Below are 21,354 nucleotides of genomic sequence, written 5' to 3'. Positions count from 1 at the left end.
CTAGGGACGGCCGGCCGGAGCCGCTGAGCCCCGCGGCGGCCGCGAGCTGCATGGGGGAGCGCGGGCCGCGCTCGAGAAGATGCCCCGGCCGGAGTTGCCCCTGCCGGAGGGCTGGGAGGAGGCTCGCGACTTCGACGGCAAGGTCTACTACATAGACCACACGAACCGCACCACCAGCTGGATCGATCCGCGGGACAGGTAGGACCCCGGGAAGCTGCCGGCACCCCGGCAGAGTCCCCACCTGCCCTTGAGGCCACCGACCCGGGCTGGGCAGGGGGGCAGGGGAGCTCAGCGTGTCCCTCGCGCTTTCTTCAGTTTGCCTCCCACCCCCGCCCCTTCTGGAGCGCCACTGCTGCCCCAGCAGGGTGCTTAGAGGAGGGGACAGCCAGTGAGCTGGCCGGATCTGCCCCCACCGCCATCCCCTGCTGGTGTACCTAGGCCCCAGCCAGCACCTGTCGGGAGTTTTGACCTTAAGCTCTAGCCCCGCCCCCTTCCCCTTTAGGGGGAGAGGTTCGGCGGGGGCGGGGGCCGCGACCTAGCTGGAGAAGCCTAGTCTTTCCGCGAAACTCGCCTGGGGGAGGGGGATGGGATCTGGTTTGGAGGGGTGATAGGGACACTGGGTTCGGTGGAGACCACTGGAGGAAGGGCGCTGCGCGAGGAGAAGACAGCCTGGAGTGTGCATTTTGACAGGTGCCTCCTTGGCCCCTGAGAGTGTTGGAGCAAGTCTGGGGAGGCCCAGGTGGGACGGGAGGGAGGGAGCCGGTGAGGGCAGCCAAGGGAGACTGGTTCTCCAGGAATCTCACTGCAACTTGGAAGCTGTTAGGATGTAGATGGAGGTGAGAGGCCTCCGGTGAAGCCCTACCCATCGCCGCTTTCTCCTGCCTTTCTCCTCTCTGGGGCCCGAGGCTCCTCAGCCCTGCACCAGCGCGTCCTGACCTTGGTGAGCGCCTAGCCGGCTGGAGCACGGGATTGTGCTGAGGCAGGTGCAGTCTGAACGCCCTAGACTTTCTCGGTTTGGACTACTTGGAATTACTTTGCACACACACCCTCTCCATGTATGTGCTGGGGGTGGGGGAGACCCCTTTCCACCCCCGGACCACTTTGTTTTCCTAGGCTGACACGGTTTGTGGTCAAAGAGTCTCAGGAATGTGAAAGTTTCACCTGTCTGTGACCTTGGGGGTCAGGTCCCCTGAAGCAATGGAGGTGATTTTTATGGAACTTTCATTATGTGGGGTTTGGATGGGGGTGGGGCATATCTCAGAAGTCCAGGATGGGGTGTATAAAAGATGTGGGTTAAAAATTTTTTAAAAAGTAGCAGAAAGAAAATGAGAGTTGAAATTCCTAGTAGTTTCCATTGAGTACTTCTGTCTATTCATTCATTCATCATTTCCTGGGTGCCCATTCTGCTCAGCATCATGCCAAATCTGGAACAGAACATTTTAATGCTGGAGAGTGTCCCTTAGGCAAACTTCTTTGACCTCTTTGCGGTGGTTTTCCTATGTGTCAGATGAATGGTTTGCTTGGAAGGGAAGGAGTTGAATAGCCGGATTCTTAAAAGTTGGAAGGGACCTGAGTGATCAGAGCCCAACTTACATTTTTAAACCATAAGAGAAAATTTGAAGTCCCCAGTTGTGATTTGCTCAAGTATTTTGATCTTCCCACCTGCATGCACCAAGTTTTTGACCAGCTCCGACATTCTACCTGCCAAACTTGTTTTCCTGACGTGCTTCCCCCCCCCCCACCCATGTCAAACAGTTGCCCCACATGTGGGTAAACTTGGCAGCCCCTTTTCTCTAGTTGTCTTCTAAGAACAGGCAAATTCAAGCTTACCTTTCCTCCCACAGTTTAAGTCCCTGCAGTTGACCTCACCCAGTGCCTGTTAGCATTTGGATGTCATGTTGGAAGTTGAGGATTACCAGGCCAGCAGCCATAATCATGCATCTGAGATGATAATGCAGTTTTGGGAGGTTTTGCAAACAGCTGTAATTCTTTACCCTTGCAAGAGGACAACATGTAGCTTTCTTTGAAGGACTGACTTGGCTAGAACAGTTTCCCACATTTCATTGTCACATGGGCCACCTTCTTGACTTTCTGGTATATCCACTTGAGCTATTGCTTACTTTAATACTTGACTTTGGATCAACTCACTCTTAAAATTTTTGTGCCACTTTCACAAACGGGAAACTATTGCCATAAATAGAGAGGAACTTTAAAAAATCCCAGTAATTGCTGGGGGATGGTCAGTGTCATTCATTTTATTTTAGCTGGACACTATGGCTTGCCTAAGGCCCCAGTGCCAGCCCTGCACAGACTTTGATTTTAATCAGCTTGGCAAGTGATGGAGAGCAGGCAAGAGCGTACAGATGCTTAGGTGGAGCTGTTCACCTTCACCTTGTAAGTAGGTTTTTGTTGTTGTTTTGGTACAGGGGATTAAATCCAAGGTCACTACCACTAAGCTATATCCCCAGCCCTTATTTTTTATTTTGAGATAGGGTCTCGCTAAATTGCTTAGGACCTCTCTAAGTTGCTGAGGCTGGCCTCAAACTTGCGATCCTCTTGCCTTGCCACCTGAATTGCTGGGATTATAGGCATGTGCCCACTAAGTAGGTTTGGTTTTGTGCTCTACCACCAAGCTAAATCTCCAGCTCTACTCATTGATTTGTAAGGCTTCATCTTTGGGCTTCCTGGTCATCCTACCTGAATTGGGCTGGTGTGGGGCACTTAAGCTTGAGGTCAGCCCCAGGTGTTGTAGGCCAGCTCTGAAGGTGTCCGGGTAGAGCTGAGCTGAGTATATATATGTGGTTCCCTGGACTTTCCCTTCTGTGAGCTTGGTTAGGGCTTTCTACCTTTTAGTTCTGCCTGTTGGGCTCCGTGGACTAGCTTTGAGCTTGCTGAAGTTCAAGTGCTCCACGGGCAAGAGAAGAGATTGATTGGATAGTCTGCAAGGGCTGCCAGCGCTCAGATATGACTTCAGACCTTTCTGCCTCTCCTTACCCACTAATTTTATGGTGGAAAAAGGGAGGTGCAGAAAAGAAGGAGGCAATTTTAATTTTATTTATTTATGTATTTATTTGGTGCTGGGGATTGAACTCAGTGGCTTGTGCATACGAGGCAAGCACTCTACCAACTGAGCTATATCCCCACCCCAGAAGGAAGCAGATAGTCTCCCAGAGTAGGTAAGGTCTTTGCAACTGTTCAATGCCTTGAACAACAACAACAACAATCCCATTAAAAACCCCACTCCTTAAGAGAGAAAGAGTGAGAGTGTGTGTGTGTGTGTGTGTGTGTGTGTGTGTTTGCCTTGGTGTTTTCCATGCCTGAATCATGGAGATGCCCACCCATTCCCTTGAATTTAAAAGAAGTAAGTCAAATGGTCCTTCAGTTGAAAAAGTGATTTCTTAGCCACCAAGGACAAAATAGCATCTCCGGTTACCAACCCTAAAGAATGTCTTGGCACATTCCTCTCTCTGGGCTGAGCTGTTTTGTGTGCTGTCCGCACAGAGCTCCTGGGGGTAGGGAATCCAGTTTTCAGCTTCCCCTTTCACCAGGGGGTTGGAAGAGCAGCCAAGCGGCCAGCCTTGCCAACTGCGCCCCTTCTCACCCAGGGAGCACAGGGAGACCGAGATTCCTGAGGACGGTTGTCCCAACAACCGGAGAGGGTCCAGTCGGTAGCCTGGGCCCTGCCCACTGGGCAAAAGGCTCCAGCGCTCGCAGGCCCTGCCCCAGTCCTGGCCCATGTAGGGAGGTGACAGGGCATAGAGAGCCAGGTGCTGCATGTCAGGCCTACACAGCCCCTGAGAGGGGGGCTCCTCATGCTGCAGACTTGGGTGCTTTTGGGAGCTGCCAACACAGGGCCAGCAGTCTGAGTGTATTTAACTTCATACTCTGCAAAAACAAACACACTGATTGTTCTCTGAAGAAGAACGGATCATTGGGACTGGTCCTACCAGAGAAATTTCCTGAAGCCTAATTCCTACCCATTGCCTGCTGTGTGTTCACAACTTCTTGCAGGAAGCACCTGAGAACTCAGGTAGCTTCTGGATCTGGAGGCCACGTGGCTCAAGAGGCCAGGCAGAGAGGACAGCTCCTCTTCTGATTCAGGACCACCTTTTGCTCATCTGTTTCACAAATAGTTTGTATTGTAGAAAGTTGGGTCCTCATCAGTTAAAAGATCTTAACCTCCATGGGGTCCCAAGACCCTTATAAGACAGACCAGGAGCACGATTTGTCCCAAAGGATTTATTTGTTTGCTTGCTTGCTTTTCAGTGCGGGGCATTGAACCCAGGGGTGTGCTCTGTCACTGAGCTACATCTGCATTTTGAGACAGGGTCTTACTAAGTTGTCCTGGCTGGCCTTGAACTTGCCATCCTCCTGCCTCAGCCTCCCAACAAAGTATTTCATACATAATTTCTGGGGCCTCATGGACCCTAGGTTTGTGACCCCTGCCCTGAGTTGAGACTGCTTGTCACCTTCTATGTGCCCTCTTATTTAGGTGGAGAACAAGCAATGATTGAGCAATTCCTCTATTTAGGCTGTTTGCTGAGAGCTTTACATGACTTTAAATTTCTTTAAATCCTTCTACAACACTGGGACTAGGCACAATTATCTACTTGAATAATCTAGGTAGGCTAGATTTGCTGAAGCTACTAATTTTTAAAAAAAAATACCAGGGCCTCATGCATGCTTAGGGCCCTGATTTACCACTGAACACCACCCTCAGCTTAAGTACTCGACCCTTTTGTGGAGCTGCTGAGTGACTGACTGCCCAGCAGGCTGACTCCAGAACCCACATTTCTAACCACTGCACCATTCAGCCTCCTGCAGAATGAGTTGCTGACTCAAGTCCTGTGCTCCACTGCCTCAGGAATTTGGCCCTGGGAAATGGAACTGGGATAGACATGATTTCATTCACCTGTAGCGGTCCTGGTCAACCAGAGGGCAAGTGTGGGTAATGGAAACAGGGGCTGGCATCTGCCACCTGCTCCCTGAGTGACCTTGATAAGTTACACGTTCTCTCTGAACCTTGGTTTTATCTTTCATCGGATGAGGAAAAGCACATAAATCTATGAGGCTTGACTCCAAGCATTCATAAACTAATGTTGGCAGGGTGGCCAGTTCGGAGCCTGGCACTCAGGAGGCACTAGGGAATGCCAGTTTGACTAGAAAGAAGTACCTGCAAAGCGCCTGAGTCCATGGGAGGCTGAGTCTCCACCCCACTTTGCAGCTGCAAAGGGCCTTTCTGGTTCTACAACCCATGCCTGTCATTGCATAGATGAAACGGAGACTCAGAGATAAGTGACTTGTCCAAGGTCACATGGTAAACAATGCCAACCTTGAGTCTAGTAAAGGTCTCTTTTCCTTTTTCTTATATGTAAACTTTTCCCTAAAAATCAGATCCAGGTTCTCCTCCTCCATGGTAAGAATTCAGGGATGTTTTATGCTATGACTGAATTATTTCTTCTAATCCTTTTTGGGTGTGTAGATTGACGAGTGAGTTTCAGTTCACAGTGTCAAGGCCACCATGTGTGGTGTCATAGGAGTTTGCTGTATGTTGAGCAGTCTATGTACTAGTGATCACAAATGAATTATTGTTTTTACAAATTGTTAAAATGGATTTAGGGTTATTGCTCGGCAGATGTCATTTTCTACCAATTTATATTCTGACGTGCTTTCTTCAGTGAGGTATAACTAGCCTGCCTTGGGATTTACTCAAAGCCTCTAGTCCATGCTTCTGCTCGATGTTCTAATATCATCTATAGACTTGTAATAATAATACCTATATGCACATTTTTAGAGGGCTCCTCTACTCTTTTTAAGGCTCAAGTTTAAAAACTACATATTCTATGAGCATCTACCATGCATGAGAACATAAGGTTAATTCTTAAGACAGAGATAAGGTTACAAAGTACTAATATAGATAACAGAAAGAAAGAAGAGACTTGGGAACCTACAAGTGAGTAAGATAATAATAAATGCCACCATCTATTGAATCCTCATCTTCTGCTGCCTGCTGGGTGAAGCATTTTGTGTTGTGATCTCATGTAATCCTTTCAATAGCCACATGACATGTGTAGGAGCACCCGAGACTTAGAAATTAGAAAGGCTGAGGAATGACGGAGACCCAGTTGCCAGAGTTCTGAACCTACACTTGTGTTAGGTATTCTGGGTCACCTTGGCCAGGTTTGTTCACCCACGTCAAGGTCCCACCCTTTTGACAAGTTGGTTTTAAGGGTTACCGCTCCTTCTTTAGAAGGGGCAAAGTGATGTGATCTCAGGGCGGGATGTTACTAAGGAGTCTCTGTTGGAGAAGCTGTTGAGATCTTCATGGTGCTTGGGAGACCGTTTGGCATAAACTCTACCTTTGGGAGCAGCCAGCTAACCAGATCTCTGGAGATGAGAGAACAGAGATGGAGGCAGAGACTCTTTGAAGGGTGCAGTGTGTGCAGGTCAAAGTCGTTTCCATGTTGCTTGGGCAAAGGCTCCCAACAGCCAGGGAATGAGTAGCCAAGACAGCTCCTCTCTGTCCCCATCCCTCCCCCTTCCAGGGAGAGGGCTTAGTCAAACTGACCTGATTTTCTCATTCCCTGGGGTCCCAGGTAGCCGTGAGAGAAACACTGCCCTTTTGAAGGGAAGAGAATCAGGTTGCCTTAGTTACCAGGAAGGCTGGCACACCAAGCTCAGGTGCACGTAAAAAGAGACAAGGTCGGGATGAGTGGGGGCTGGAGGTGGCCAGCCTGTAGCTGGCCGGACTGTCTGAATGGTCAGGTTCGTGTAGCATTTTTAGTAGCTGCCAACCTCACGTCAGGAGTTCTCTCTGGTCACATGTGTCTCCAGATGACAAGGACCCACAGTCCCCAGCGGGGTGAGGGCCCTGGATGAGTGAAATCCACTTCATTTGGAGAAGTGGCTCCAGTGGCATTTCTGTCACCAGCTCCTTGCTGTTTGCTGAGGGAAGCACTTCAGCTTGGACAGGACTGCGGTTGGACCTGGGTTGAGTTCGTGTGAAAACCTCACACCAGGCCTCTCCTGCACAGAAGGCCAGCCGGCCCCACACACCTGGAGGTGCTGTAGCCAGAAGCCGTACTTGCTGCAGTGGCAGCTGGGCTGAGCCGGGCTGTGGAATCCCTGCTTCAGAGGGAGATAAAGGGAGAGAAAACTGAGAAACTGGATCCAGCAGCGATTTGTTATTTAACCTTTGCCAGCGGGCCATTCAGCCTCCAGCTCCTAAGCAGAAAACCTCTTGTCATAATAATGGGGTCCGGGGTGCGGGATAATGGGACCGCATCTGCTGTGATACTGGAGGGGGGATGTACTCTAAAGATGCTTGACAGGGATGGCAGGGTGGAGTGAAGAGAGAACCAGAGCTGTGAATTACTTGCACCCCCGTCCCCCCAGTAGCCTCTCTACCCATGACATCTCGCACTGGGAAGAAATGGGATCTTTCCGTTTCAAATGTCTGCCAAAGAAAAGGGACTGAGGCTTAAGTTCTCTCTCTATGGTCAGAGAGGGAAAAAAAAAAAAATACATGAAACTGCATCAAGATTAGGGACACCTTTGTTGGCTTTTTCTCTTGGCTTGCTCCATTCATCACTCTGGCCCCGAGGACACCAGGCCCCCAGCAGCAGCTGCTGACTTTCCCCTGGGGCTGCCTGCTGCTGTTGGAGTCTGTTTTGGCGGGGTCCCCTCACCCCCAACACACTGGCTTCCTCTCTGCCCTGTGGTGGCCGTTGCTTGTTTGGTTGGCCACTGGGGCCGCCTCTGGGGTCTACCAACTGGAAACTGGTGTGGAAGGATAAAATATCAAGACGCAGGCATCAGGTGGCTGCTGCTAGGATGAGATGACCCTGGGACAGACTTTCGATCCTGCATCTGCCCTGGCTTTTCTGGGAGAGTCATGGCTCTGGGAGCATTTCATCATGCACTCCAACTTCTTGCGAGTGCACCGTTGGTGTTTCCGTCACTAACAGTGGGAACAACTGGTGCCAGGTGATGATGATGATCAATAATAATGATCAGCTCTAGTGATCTTTAGTCAGCATTTGTCCCATGCCAGGCACTGTTGTGCATCCTATTTTTCCTGCAAATGGGGAAACTGAGACCGAGAGATGTCAGGTAATGAGCTCTCAAGGTTGTGCGCAGGTAGGAAGGGACAGAGTTGGAATCAGAATCTAGGTCTGCTGATTGCCAAGCCTTCCTCTTTCCATCCCTGTCATCTCTTTCCATGGGTGGAGAGAGAGAGAGAGAGAGAGAGAGAGAGAGAGAGAGAGAGAGAGAGAGAGAGAGAGAGAGAGAGAGAGAGAGAGAGAGAGAGAGAGAGAGAGNGCCACCTTCTTGACTTTCTGGTATATCCACTTGAGCTATTGCTTACTTTAATACTTGACTTTGGATCAACTCACTCTTAAAATTTTTGTGCCACTTTCACAAACGGGAAACTATTGCCATAAATAGAGAGGAACTTTAAAAAATCCCAGTAATTGCTGGGGGATGGTCAGTGTCATTCATTTTATTTTAGCTGGACACTATGGCTTGCCTAAGGCCCCAGTGCCAGCCCTGCACAGACTTTGATTTTAATCAGCTTGGCAAGTGATGGAGAGCAGGCAAGAGCGTACAGATGCTTAGGTGGAGCTGTTCACCTTCACCTTGTAAGTAGGTTTTTGTTGTTGTTTTGGTACAGGGGATTAAATCCAAGGTCACTACCACTAAGCTATATCCCCAGCCCTTATTTTTTATTTTGAGATAGGGTCTCGCTAAATTGCTTAGGACCTCTCTAAGTTGCTGAGGCTGGCCTCAAACTTGCGATCCTCTTGCCTTGCCACCTGAATTGCTGGGATTATAGGCATGTGCCCACTAAGTAGGTTTGGTTTTGTGCTCTACCACCAAGCTAAATCTCCAGCTCTACTCATTGATTTGTAAGGCTTCATCTTTGGGCTTCCTGGTCATCCTACCTGAATTGGGCTGGTGTGGGGCACTTAAGCTTGAGGTCAGCCCCAGGTGTTGTAGGCCAGCTCTGAAGGTGTCCGGGTAGAGCTGAGCTGAGTATATATATGTGGTTCCCTGGACTTTCCCTTCTGTGAGCTTGGTTAGGGCTTTCTACCTTTTAGTTCTGCCTGTTGGGCTCCGTGGACTAGCTTTGAGCTTGCTGAAGTTCAAGTGCTCCACGGGCAAGAGAAGAGATTGATTGGATAGTCTGCAAGGGCTGCCAGCGCTCAGATATGACTTCAGACCTTTCTGCCTCTCCTTACCCACTAATTTTATGGTGGAAAAAGGGAGGTGCAGAAAAGAAGGAGGCAATTTTAATTTTATTTATTTATGTATTTATTTGGTGCTGGGGATTGAACTCAGTGGCTTGTGCATACGAGGCAAGCACTCTACCAACTGAGCTATATCCCCACCCCAGAAGGAAGCAGATAGTCTCCCAGAGTAGGTAAGGTCTTTGCAACTGTTCAATGCCTTGAACAACAACAACAACAATCCCATTAAAAACCCCACTCCTTAAGAGAGAAAGGGAGAGAGGGAGAGAGGGAGAGGGAGAAAAAAGGAGAGGGGCTGATTAGCTACCGAGGACTTGTCAGTGTATCTACCGTATTCGCTCATGGAGTAACGTTCACTTGTTGCGGGCAGTCATTGGTGTGACACCCCACCCCCTGCAGTGGATAAGACCTTCATAAAGATCAGAGACACAGGGTCACGTCTGGCTTTCTCACAGGTAGTAAGTAGCCTTAAACCAGTTCCTTCTCGGTGTAGAGCAGGAATAACAGTAGGTTGTGCCTACCCTAGGCTTGTGACCAGGATGAGATGACCCCAGATACAGGAAGTCTCAGCATGCCTAGTGCACATCATGCTCTCCACCGGGAGCCCTACATAGCCAGGCTAACTTATGCCCGCATGCATTGGTAGAGGGACTAAAACCCACCTCTTCTCTCCAGCGTGATGTTTTCTCGCTGGGCTACAGCTCACCTGGGCCACATTGACTTTAGTTGTGCTTGCATTATAGAAATAAATCAGTAAACTCCCCCACACCCCCCAGGTCTTATCAGAGCCGAGCCCTTCTTTGGAATTTCTGGAGCGAAGCAGCCCTTGCCAATGAGCTGGCACTGAGGCTGCGTGAGCAGCCAGCGGGGCCATGAATTGAATTGCCATTGCAGAGCTGGGAAGCGTGGTGCAGGAGCAGGGGTCCCTGGGATTCACTCGTGACTGCTTTGATAGCATGTCCTTGCAACTCCGTCTCCCTGCTTGCGCTTGTTCAACAGCTGTTGGAGAACCTGTCTGTCCATTTTAGTGTGGTGGAGGTGCCGAAGGGCATTGGCATTAATCAGTCCCACCCAGCCAGGTGTTGGCCATTCACTCCACAGGTATTTATGGAGTACCTACTGTGCTCAGCCTCTCTCACCAGTGCCAAGGATCAGAGCAAAGTCCCACTGCAGTGGGGTACACACTTAGATGAGGAAGACTGACCGATAGTTAAACAGATAAATCACGTTATGACCAGGGGCTTGGTGTTCTTTAGAATTCTTTTACCATCTTAGGAGAATGGAGGTGTGTGTGACACCTGTTGATGGTGATGGTGTGAACCTAGGTGTGGGGCTTGGAGAACTTTGACCTCAGTAGGGAGTTACCAAGAGCCTGCTGTGATGAGCTGGTTTGAGTGCTGGGAATGCAGCAGTGAGATAAGGAGGTCAGTCTCCAATGCATGGAATTTACTGCAAATTAGTGAGAGACATGGCTCCTGGAGCTGTGCAAATACAGCTGGAAGGGCCAAGCTCTCTGAGCCTCAGTTTCCCTCTTCTCCTGTTCATCTGGATGCATTTAGCATTGATAGCTGTTTATCAAATGGCTTGCCAGCAATAGGGCAGCCATTGTTCTAGCACAGAAGATTTTTGCAGAGATCACACCAGCACATACTCTTTGTGGTGCATACATTCGAGAGCAGTGGTTGTCAGCCTTGAACAAGCATCAGAAGCCCCTTGGAAGGCTTATTAAACACCACAGTGTGACACATGGGTCTTGTGGGGAGAAGGTACGTTTCCAACAGGTCTCCAGTGACACTGCTGACCTGTGTCTTACACTTTGTGAACCACTGATACATTGACTCCTTGAATCACTGCAATAACCTACGAGTGGTTACTATATATCTGCAGTTGAGGAAACTGAAAACAGGGGCTGACACTCCTTCCAGGGCTAAAGGAAATGGTCCCTGCACTGTCATGACTGTGGAGTGTATGTTGTTCTGGTTTTGCTAACCAAAACCTAAGTGGAAGCAAAATGCTATAGGGTTTTCTTGTCCATTCTGGAATAAAGCACAGAGATGCAGGCAGTCTGGGGGATTCTGGAAACCAGAAGGCACTTGTCTTGAATTAGAATGAATAGAATTTAGATATCCCAGTCACAGAAGATCACAGGAACTGTTTCTCACACTGAGCCACTTCACCAGCTGGACTTAGACCTGTGCTGAGTGGCAGAGGAAGGGTCTCTGGGCTTTTTCACCCCTGGGAACTTTTCCCACTTCTGTTCTAGGTAGTGCAGGGAGGCAGGGGTGGAGGAGAAGAGACATGTTTCTTTTTCTATGGAATTGAAAAATTCCATCTGAAAAATCCCGCCCCTACCTGATTAAAGGCTTTTTTTGAAAGCAGTGCTGGCGATTGAACCCAGGGCCTCCCACATGCTAGGCAAGTGCCCTAGTACTGAACTGTATCCCCAGTCCAACCTCTCCTTCAATTATATATACCTTTGTCACTCGCTAGTTCTTTGACTTTGGCCAAATCACTCACACCCTCTGGAACTTCCATTTCTTCAATGGCAAAATGAGAATAAATTAGGGTTGATACAAATCACATTAAAGGTCCTTTATTATATTCCTCTTCCATTCACTAGGCAGTTCTAACTGCAGTGATTGCACCACCCCCACCCCCACCCCAGTCCTTTTTATAGCTTTCTGTATAGTGATATTGTTACTACCCAATTCATATATTTTGAGGACCAGATTTTTTTGGACATAAACCACTTCTTCTTTGTTTTTTCTAACTGAGAAAAATGTTCCGCAGAAACACTGATCACACTTGAGAAGATAGACCCTTCTCCAGTGAACAATGACTTTTGCTAGACAGGAATATTAAAGGCATCTTACGGCTCAAGGAGTCTCAAAACCAACTTAAAGTGGTTTATTTTCTTGGCTGACATAAAACAAATATTTGCTGGCAGCCAGTGGAGGACCCTGGGTTTTTCTTCAGTCCTTTTACTGGTCACTGTGCGCCCCCCCCCCCCGAGGTTTTTTTTGCCTGGTACAGTCGTTCTTCAGATGTGGTCCCAGAGCAGCTTATCAAGTTCACCCACATCAGGCCTGCAGAATGAGAAGCTCTGGGGGTGTACCTGGCAATCTGCAGTAAAACAAGCCCTCCGGGTGAGCTGCTGCCCACTCAAGTCTATGAGCCACTGGCAGCCAGAGTGACCAGGCATTGTTAGTGGTGGAGCAGCAGAAGCCGGACAGGGTGCAGACCTTTCTGAGCACAGGTGTAGGGAGCCAGTTGCAATGGTCTTCGTGGACTTGTGAGCATTTTAATATCATGCTCGAACCTTGCTGTCTAAGCTGATCCTCCACACTCCCTTCTTCAGGCCCTCACCCTCACTTGACATCTCCTTTGTTTTGTGTGGTGACTCAGCTCTCAGACAAATTGTAGAAAAGCCTGCCCCTCCTCCCTTGCCAGGCTCCAGAGCATCTTCTTTGCATTATTAGAATGGTGTGATTTCCTGCATCTTCCCCGCTCTCGGTTCATGCATAGCTGAGTGGCTGGTGTCGAGGGAGCCGCACATGGGAGGCAGGAGATCCAGGCTTCTGCCCTTCTTTCTTTTTTTTTTTTTGGTCCCTGGGATTGAACTTGGGCACTCAACCACTGAGCCACATCCCCAGCCCTATTTTGTATTTTATCTAGAGACAGGGTCTCACTGAGTGGCTTAGCACCTCACTTTTGCTGAGGCTGGCTATGAACTCATGATCCTCCTGCCTCAGCCTCCTGAGCTGCTGGTATTATAGGTGTGTGCCTCTGCGCTCAGCTCCCTTGCCCTTCTTGAGTCTGGGTCTTCATAACTGTAAAATGAGTGAATAAGGACTCTTGATCGCCTTTCCCCAATAGAGAATGAAGGGGGGTCATTGGGGTTGCAGGAAAAATGAGGAAAAGTTAGTGGTGCCCAGCTTCTGCTACATATTGGAATCATGGGATCCCTGGAGGGGAATTTGAAAATACCCATGAGTGGCCCATCCTTGGAGATTCTGTTTTCATTGCTCTGGGGTATGGCATGACTGTGGGATATTTAGAAAGTCCTCAGTTGATCCTGAAGTGCAGCTACAGTGGGGAATCACTGTATTAAATATATCTGCCTTTCCCTAATACGTAGAGGATTTGAATGATTTTATGTGAGAGTACCTTGTCAAGGGCACCCATATGAGCGTCAGATAACACTTTAAAACGTGTCATTTATACGATTCTACTTGGAAAAATTGAGATGATTCAAGAAGTTTTTTTCTTAAAAAAAAAATAGTTGCAGGAGGTGGAGAAATAGATATTTGAGGGAATGTCAGGTACTTTGCTGTTTGGCAAATTTCCCTCTTCTGTACCTGTCTTGATATTTCTTTCCTGATGTGTTAAGTATCTAAGAGATTTGGGCTCCTTTTCGCCTGAATGTGAAAATCTTCAACTCCCACGGCAGCACTAATGCTCTTAAATAAATTGGTCGGAGGTTGCCAGCTGAGGCGGGGCTCCCTTCAGCTGCTGCATGGAGTCTGTATATTCATCCACTTACCTGCATCCTCCATTCCCCCAGATGTGGGTGTGGATGCTCTCGCCATGCGGATCATAGCCTGTAGACAAGAATTATCACTGGTGAACATCTGTTAAGGTTTGCATGGTGCCCCACTCTGGTCTGGGTGCTTTGAAGGCATCATCTAATTTAATTCTAACAGCAACACTGTGAGGCAAGAATTGTTACTTTTTCTTTAAAAAAATTTTATTAAAAAATAATCTTGAAATAGGAATCTGTCCAAGTTGCCCAGGCTGGCCTTGAATTTGCGTTCCTCCCACTTCCGCCTCAACATCCCCCATAGTTAGGGTGACAGGTGTGCCACCCTTGCTCCTGGCTACTGAAATTTCTTCAGGGGCACCTTCTTGCATTGCTCAGGGTCTATCTGGGAAGCTGGAGCTTCCTGCTTGCTCTACTCCTGCTTTAGCAAATGTCCTTTTCTGAATAAGCAGGGCGTGTGAACTTGTTCATTTGGTTCATGCATCCCTCCAAGATTCCCTGACCAGATGCCCCTGTCCGTGGTGAGAGACCAGGTTCTGCTCAACGGAGCTGTCTCCTTACTTTGGTATGGAAGGCTAGTAAGAACCAAGTTTCCCTGTGCTTCTTTGGCACCTGCACAGCCTGTGGGCTTGGTCTGCCACATTCTTGTTTGCCCATTGGAACATCCTTCAGGATGTTTGCCTTGAGTTCACTAGAAGTCAAGTGGGTCATCTCAGCCTGAGGTTGGCTGAGCACGCGTGGATTACTTTCCCTTTCTGCTGCAGTTGGATAGGATTGAATCTAAAGCATTCCATTACCTTTGTGTGTTGGCTTCCTGGTGGGAGCCGTGCAAGGAAGGGGATATAGCAGTGAACAAAGACTGACATTGTCCCACCTGGAGCTTACAAATAACAAGAACATGCACAAAATAATTCCAGGTGAGGAAAATAAAGAAGGTGGTGTCTTAGGAAATAACGGGCCTTGTAAGTAATATGAAAGGTCAAGATATAAAGTTATCAAGTTTTGTAGTTGGAAAAACTGAGTTTGCTTTTTGTTTTAAATCAGATCCACCTCTGGCCAAAGGGTTCTGTTTTCTCCTGGAGGCAGCATGACCCGTTGATCGTGTTCCTCTGAACCTCTAAAGAGGGAGAGTGGCCCCAGTGCAGATTCCCAGCCCCCCGCCCCAGTCGGCCTAATCAGAATCTCAGGAGGTTAAATCCAGACTTTGCATTTGTTAAAAGGACCCCTGAATGATTTTGATGGAGTCTTAAGTTTGACAACCACTAATCAAGGGAGCAGATTTGTCCCAAATTGCACATGGTTCTAGAGACCCAATGAGAACTAGGATCCTTCCGCCTCCTCCACACCTTGCTTCCTTCTGCCTTTCTTTGAGCTTCTGTGGACTTTTCTAGAACAGACTCGGTTGTTCTCTGGCCAAGAGTGAGTCTTCAGTCTCTAGGCCTGCCCTGGTGCTCCTGCTTTGAAGAATCTGACCCGTGGCTGTGTGCTCCATCCCCCTCCCCCATCCTGGAGCAGAGTCCTGTGGGGTCATCAGGGGCCGCCCAGAGGTGCCCTCCTTGGTCACCTACAGCGTCTGTGGGTGCTGTGCTTCCCTAGCGGTGTCCTGTGTCCTCCAAGCCTTCAACCATCTGCTCTGCCATGAAACCCCAGGTGTCCACTTTCAAGTACCTGCTGGATGTTGTACCTGAGACAGGCAGGCGGGGCAAACTGCAGCCAGTCTGAAGGTGGACGGAGTCCTGGTCTGAACAAACAGCTTGGCCGCTTGCCTTTCCTGCCAGACGGTGAGAAGGTCTCTCTGTTCTAATTACAGCATGTTTAGGTTCTAAAGGTCCAAATGGTGCCCAATGGAATGCAGGTCTTCCTCCCACCTGGTTCCTGTCCGCCCACGCCCCTGCCCACAGGCATCTCTTATTTCCAGGAACATCTATCCTGATTCTTCCTTCCCCCCACACCTGCTGAGATCTCACTTGAGCCCTGTCTTTTCCAAGCTGAGCCCTCAATCATTTTCTGTGTGCTTATGCAGAGGTGTAGAGGAAAATGGGACCACATGAGAGATCTCACCCCTCTGCTGGCCCCTGATAACAGACCAGCTTCTATACCCTACACCCCCTCCTTGGCCCCATTAGTGACTTCCCTGGGATACTGAGGGGCATGCTTCTCTTGACAAAGCCTTTCGAAGATGCTCCCAGTCCCATTTTTAAGGCTCTACCTCACTTTTTTTTCACCTGTAAAATGGGAATAATAGTAATGTTTACCTCATTCTACTTTGAGAGTGCTTTCAAAAGACCTTTCTGGGCCGGAGATATAGTTCAGTGGTGGAGCACCTGCCTAGCATGCTCGAGGCCCCGGGTTCCATCCCCAGCATAACACTCCCTGCCCCCAAAAATAAAAACAAAAAAACCTTTCCCACACATATTTTGGTATCTTTTGTTCAGATGTGATTTTAAACATTCAAGAAAGTTGCAAAACTAATACAAGGAATTCCCATATACTCTTTATCCAGATATGACTTTTACATGTTGCCTCTTTACCTCATATTCTCTCACTGTCTTTCAGAAAAATATACAGGTGGAGTGAACTCATCAGAAATGCTTGGGACCAGAAGTGTTTAGATTTTGGATTTTTTTTTTCCAGATTTTTATCTCCCAGATCCTGAATATCCCCCAAAGACCTATGTGTTCCAGACCCATGGCTCTAGTAGGAAGTGTTAGAAGCTTCATGAGGTGGAGCACAGTGGAAGGAAGTTAGGCCATAGGGGGTGTACCCTTGAAGGGGATATTGGGACCTGGCCTCTTCCTCTGTCTCTCTCTGCTTCCTGGCTGCTCTGAGGGGGGCAGCTTTGCTCCACCACATGCTCCCACCATGATGTTCTGCTCAAAACAGCCTCAAAAACGATGGAACCAACCAACCCAGAACTGAAACCCCTGAAACTGTTACCCAAAGTCAATCTTTCCACCTTTAAGTTGTTTGTCTCAGGTATTTTGTCCCAGCAACAGAAAGCTGACTTGGACATTTGGAATATTTGCATTTACATAATAAGATATCTTGGAGATGGGACCCTAGTCAAGACACAAACTTCTTTCTTGCTTTGTGTACACCCTCTGTGCATGGGCTGAAGGTCATCTCCCACAATATGTTCAGTGACTTTGTGCAGGAAACAAAGTTTCATGGTGTGGAGCTTTCTGCTTGTGTCATGGTGACGCCCAGAAAATTTCAAATTTGGGAGCTTTTCAGATTTGGGATTTTCGGATTAGGTTGTTCATTCTGTAATGTATATAAAACCATTTTATTTAAGGGTAAGTCAGAAACATGTCTTTTTACTACTTGTAAAATTTAATACTTGAGTGTATATTTCCTAAGATACAAGGACATCCCTCCTGCAGGTTTTATTAAGATTAAGTTAAGTAAACAAGGCATATTATTTTGCAGGTGCCCAGTACCCTTGATCGTTAGCTATGATTGTTGAGTTCTTATCATTTGTTCCCTGCCCCTAGTCACCTGGCCAAGTGCAGTTCCCAAGCATACCCTGCACTTGGCCGTTCTCCGGATAACACCCCACTAGCCATCACAGGTGGCATGGGATGTCGCTGACCCCGTAAGGCCCATTCTCACCCACCCTCTCTCTCCCTGGAAAGAACCGGCTCTAAGTAAGGTCTGCCCTGGTCCAGGACAACAGAGGCTCATGCAGGACAGCTCTAGAAAAGACAGGCTGCTGTGAGGTCCAAGGATTATCAGGAATCTCAGGAAGGGAGTGGAGCTGACCCTGGACTGGCGGGAGCTGCAGCTGGGAGGCCACAGAGCCTGAGGCAGCACGGTCACCTGTGTCTCTCTCTACTCTCTCGGTCTGCCTACCCACGTCATGGTTTCTGCTTGTTCCCAAACCCCTCATTTGTGAGTCAATTTTGCCTCTTTACTAACACGTGACCTTTGGCAAATGGCTTATTCTCTTTGAGTCTCAGTTTCTTTGCTTTATACCAACAAGGTTAAAAGTACTTAGGGCCAAATTTTCTTGTGTGTCAAGTGCTAAGTTTTCTATTTATCAGCTCAACTCACCATCACCTGAACCTCCCCATTTAGAAATGAGGAAGTGGGGCACTGAGAGGCTAAGTAATTTGCTCAAGGTCACACAGCTAGAAAGTGGCAAAGCCAGGATTCAAGACCAGGCTCTGGCTCTCGAGCTTGTACTCTTAAACTAGCATCTACTGTTATGATGAGAATTAAGATGGCTTGCCTCTCTTAAGGAACTTCGCGGGGAGCAAGATTCATCATAAATACTCAGAGTGTTAAGTTATTCCACTACCACAGCATTAGTTTGTGGGTGACCCAGATGGACTGCAAAGCCCCATCCATCTCGAGCCCTTCCGCTCAGCTGCCACAACTGAGCATGGCTGTTCTCCCCAGCCTGGCTGTACCCATTGACACCCCTCTTTCTGTCATGGGTAGCACGTGATGGGATGCTGATGTAAAAGGCCTTGAGCTGCTCTCACCTGGTGTCAGAGGTCAAGGGTCAGGAGTCAGGGGATACCAACCACAGCAGCTGCTCACCCAGGATATTTTTTCTCAGAACCTCCAGAGTAAATTGTTCTGAACACTGGTGCTAATTGCAGGCGTTGGCGGTTACTGTATCTGAGCCGGTGTTCAGTTCTGAGCCCTGCTTCTGCCCTCACCCTGCTGTGACAAGCTCCTGCATTAAAAGAACCTGCATTAAAATTTTTTAAAAAATTAATTGACACCTATTAACTGTCAATTAATTATAGGGCACAGTGTGACATTTCCATACATGTGTACGGGGTGTAATGCGGCGTCTGCAGGTCCTGGGATCCATGTCTGTGTTGCCCTTGAGCCACACTGACGTTCAGGGCTGCTGGTTGCGTGGTCATTTTTTTTTTTTTTCCTGTTCCTAGCTCTGCCCTAGGGCACGCCACATATTTGTGGTATCAGTAAGCAGAGCATTTTTATGGCCAGTTGTAAATGCTATGTAAGGAAAGGAGCTTCTTAACTCATTCCCCGATCCCCACACGGGATGAGAGACTGGAGCCGTGGGACAATGGAGCTCAGTAGATCCGGGTTCACACCTGCTGAGAAAATGCAAGGTCACAAGGCCCTGGCGAAGTGACAAGCAGGGTCAGATGCCAAAGGTCAGAGTAGACCCAGGCTGTGCAGGCAGTCCACCAGGGCTGCAGGACATGGCCTCTGGGGAACAAGGGCCAGTCATGATGTTGGGGGACCCTCATGGGAAGGGTCGTGCTTGTTGGTTCTTAGGGGTCATGAGGGGGCTCCCTGCAGAGATCAAAGAGGCAGAGTCCTGTTTGAGAGAACAGGGGCAAGAGCAAGATGAGCGGGTCCCGGGGTCCCCAGTAAGCTCCCCAGAAGGTATTTGAGCCATCGGGACAAGTGCAAGGGCCACTGGGTGAGCTCCCTGGGCAGACAGAAAGCCTGCTGCAAGGGGCCAGCAGAAACGCTGCCTCAGGGAGGCCGAGGCTGGGGCTGGTTGAGCCAGGGCCACTGGTGGCCTCTGGTGGGGGACTGGGGACAAGAAGGGTAGGTAGCCAGCAGCTGGAGGCCCCGGGGGATGCCTTGCCTTTCCAGCATGAGTGTGGCAAGGACATGTGGCCAGATTCCAAGGGCTTTTCCATCAGGATGAGGACCCAACCCAGCCAGCTCAGTTCACCTAGGAACTGTTTCAGCATCAGGTGGACCTTGCCCCAACACATTCCTGAGATAACACACCCTGGCCCGGCCCCATCCTCCAGGTCCTGTCCTCCTGGACCGCTCCAGCAGCCTGGTGGTGTGAGTGAGGCTGCTCTCATCCTCCTTGGCTCCACGTCCAGTTTGTTTGATGTTTGTGTGTACGCCTGTGCAAAATGACTGAAGAACGAGTCACTAGCGAGCTGTTCAAAGTCCCTTTGGGAACATTCCAGGAAAATAAACCAGTATTCCATCCGAGCCACGAATGGCTTCTTCTTGTCTTCTCTCTACGTTGCCGAGGCTGGCCTCAAACTCACAATCCTCCTGTCTCAGCCTCCTGACTGGGCATTAAATGAATGAGGACAAGTGAAAGGGGCTGACAGGGACTGGCAGGTCTGCAGTGTGGGACTATGAAACGGGTGCTTCTCTGAGCAGGCTGCCACCTTCTGACTCCTCTGCTGCTGAGTCTGACATCTTCAGGCTAATGCACTTGGAGGGAGCAAGGAGAGCCCCAAGCTGTTGGGCGGGGGTGCAGCCCACGTGTTGGGGCTGAGGTGTTCCTGGGGAAGCTCAGCTCCCGGTCTGTATTTCAGGAAGATTTCATAGCTTGAGACTCCTCCTGCTGTAGAAAAACAAATGCTAAAGGACACTCTTCCAGCCCCAAGCTGACCCCAAGCCCAGGGCAGCTAGAATGCTCAGGCCTGCCTCCCTGCTTTTCAGGCAGGAGGAGTGAAAGAATAGAGCCATTGGACCATGAAACTCCCAAGAGTCCTTTCCCCCAGCGCGTTTCAGAATCTGCTACCATGATTCTCTGTGTGAGGCTTGCAACTGCTATTTGCCAAACCGGTAACTGTTGACCCAACAGAAATCAAACAAAGATACCAGAAGCTCGAGACAGGCTGTCTTGATTGTGTTGGAGGGAGAGCCAGGTGCCTCCTATCCGGAAGAATGCTGCCCGTCCTCACTCCAAAAAAGAGTTGCATTTCCTTATTCTTAACTGCCCGGGCACCAAAACCCGCCTTACCAGTCCAGGCTGCCTCCGAGCTTGCTCACCTACCTGTGTGTATGTGTCACTGTGCTGGGAGACCTTCAGGGGCTGGCTGGGGGCAGGGTGGCTTTGAAAGGCCAGGCCTGACCTGGTGAGACTCTGGGGTCAGCCCCTACTGCTGCTACCGCAGGGGACCCAGCCCAGGAGCTGGGGTGAGGGCGGCCTGCCTTCTCCCTCTACAGTAGGCTCAGAACCCCTCCCTGGGTCCTTGGAAAGGAGGAAAGGGCTGGGAACAGAGGCACACACCTGTAATCCCATCACCACTCAGGAGGCTGAGGCAGGAGGAGCGTGAGTTCAGCAGTATCTTAAGCAACTGAGTGAGACCTTGTCTTGAAGTAAAAAAAAATTGGGGAAAAAAAAAAAAGGCTGGAGATGTAGCTCAATGGTAAAGTGCCCCAGTTTCAGTCCCCAGTAGAAAAAATAAAGAAAGGATTGGCTGAATTATAGGCAGTAGCACGGAGTAGTCACAGGCTCAGGCAAATGCTTCTCTGATGGAGCTGGAGAAAGGGGAGCCTCCGATTTTAAACGTGGACTGAATTAGAAGCCTTTAGATGTTTGCCGGTTTTATGAGGTTTTAGGCAATTGCCAAATTCCTTTCAGGTTTTTTTCATGAGGATGTTATTTCTGAATCCACTCCCTGTCTTTGCTCTTCTTCCCAAATTACACTTAATTTGCCTCCAGAAGAAAGACAGTGCAACCTCATCATTTGGTCAAGATTTTATAGTTAAAAAATAATAAAGTGATGATCAAGTTCAAAAATCTTATCAGATCTGGGGATGTAACTCAGTGATAGTGTGCTTGCCTAGCAACGCGTGAAGCCCTGGGGT

The 21,354-nt window shown here is 49.0% G+C and overlaps 1 protein-coding gene across 1 annotated transcript in view; it reads left to right on the top strand.

Moving 5' to 3' along the window:
* Positions 1 to 6: 6 nt before the first annotated feature.
* Wwc1 (WW and C2 domain containing 1) overlaps positions 7 to 21,354 on the top strand; it is a 145,427-nt gene continuing 124,079 nt past the window's right edge. Inside the window, exon 1 of the mRNA XM_015492560.1 lies at positions 7 to 198. Coding sequence (XP_015348046.1) covers positions 80 to 198 — 119 coding nt within the window. The 5' untranslated portion in view covers positions 7 to 79. The remainder of the gene's footprint in view (positions 199 to 21,354) is intronic.

The sequence above is a fragment of the Marmota marmota genome, unplaced genomic scaffold (genome assembly GCF_001458135.2).
Source record: "Marmota marmota marmota unplaced genomic scaffold, marMar, whole genome shotgun sequence".
Classification (NCBI taxonomy): Eukaryota; Metazoa; Chordata; class Mammalia; order Rodentia; family Sciuridae; genus Marmota; species Marmota marmota.
Note: the sequence above shows the minus strand (reverse complement) of the source record. Positions and strands in the feature narration are given on the sequence as shown.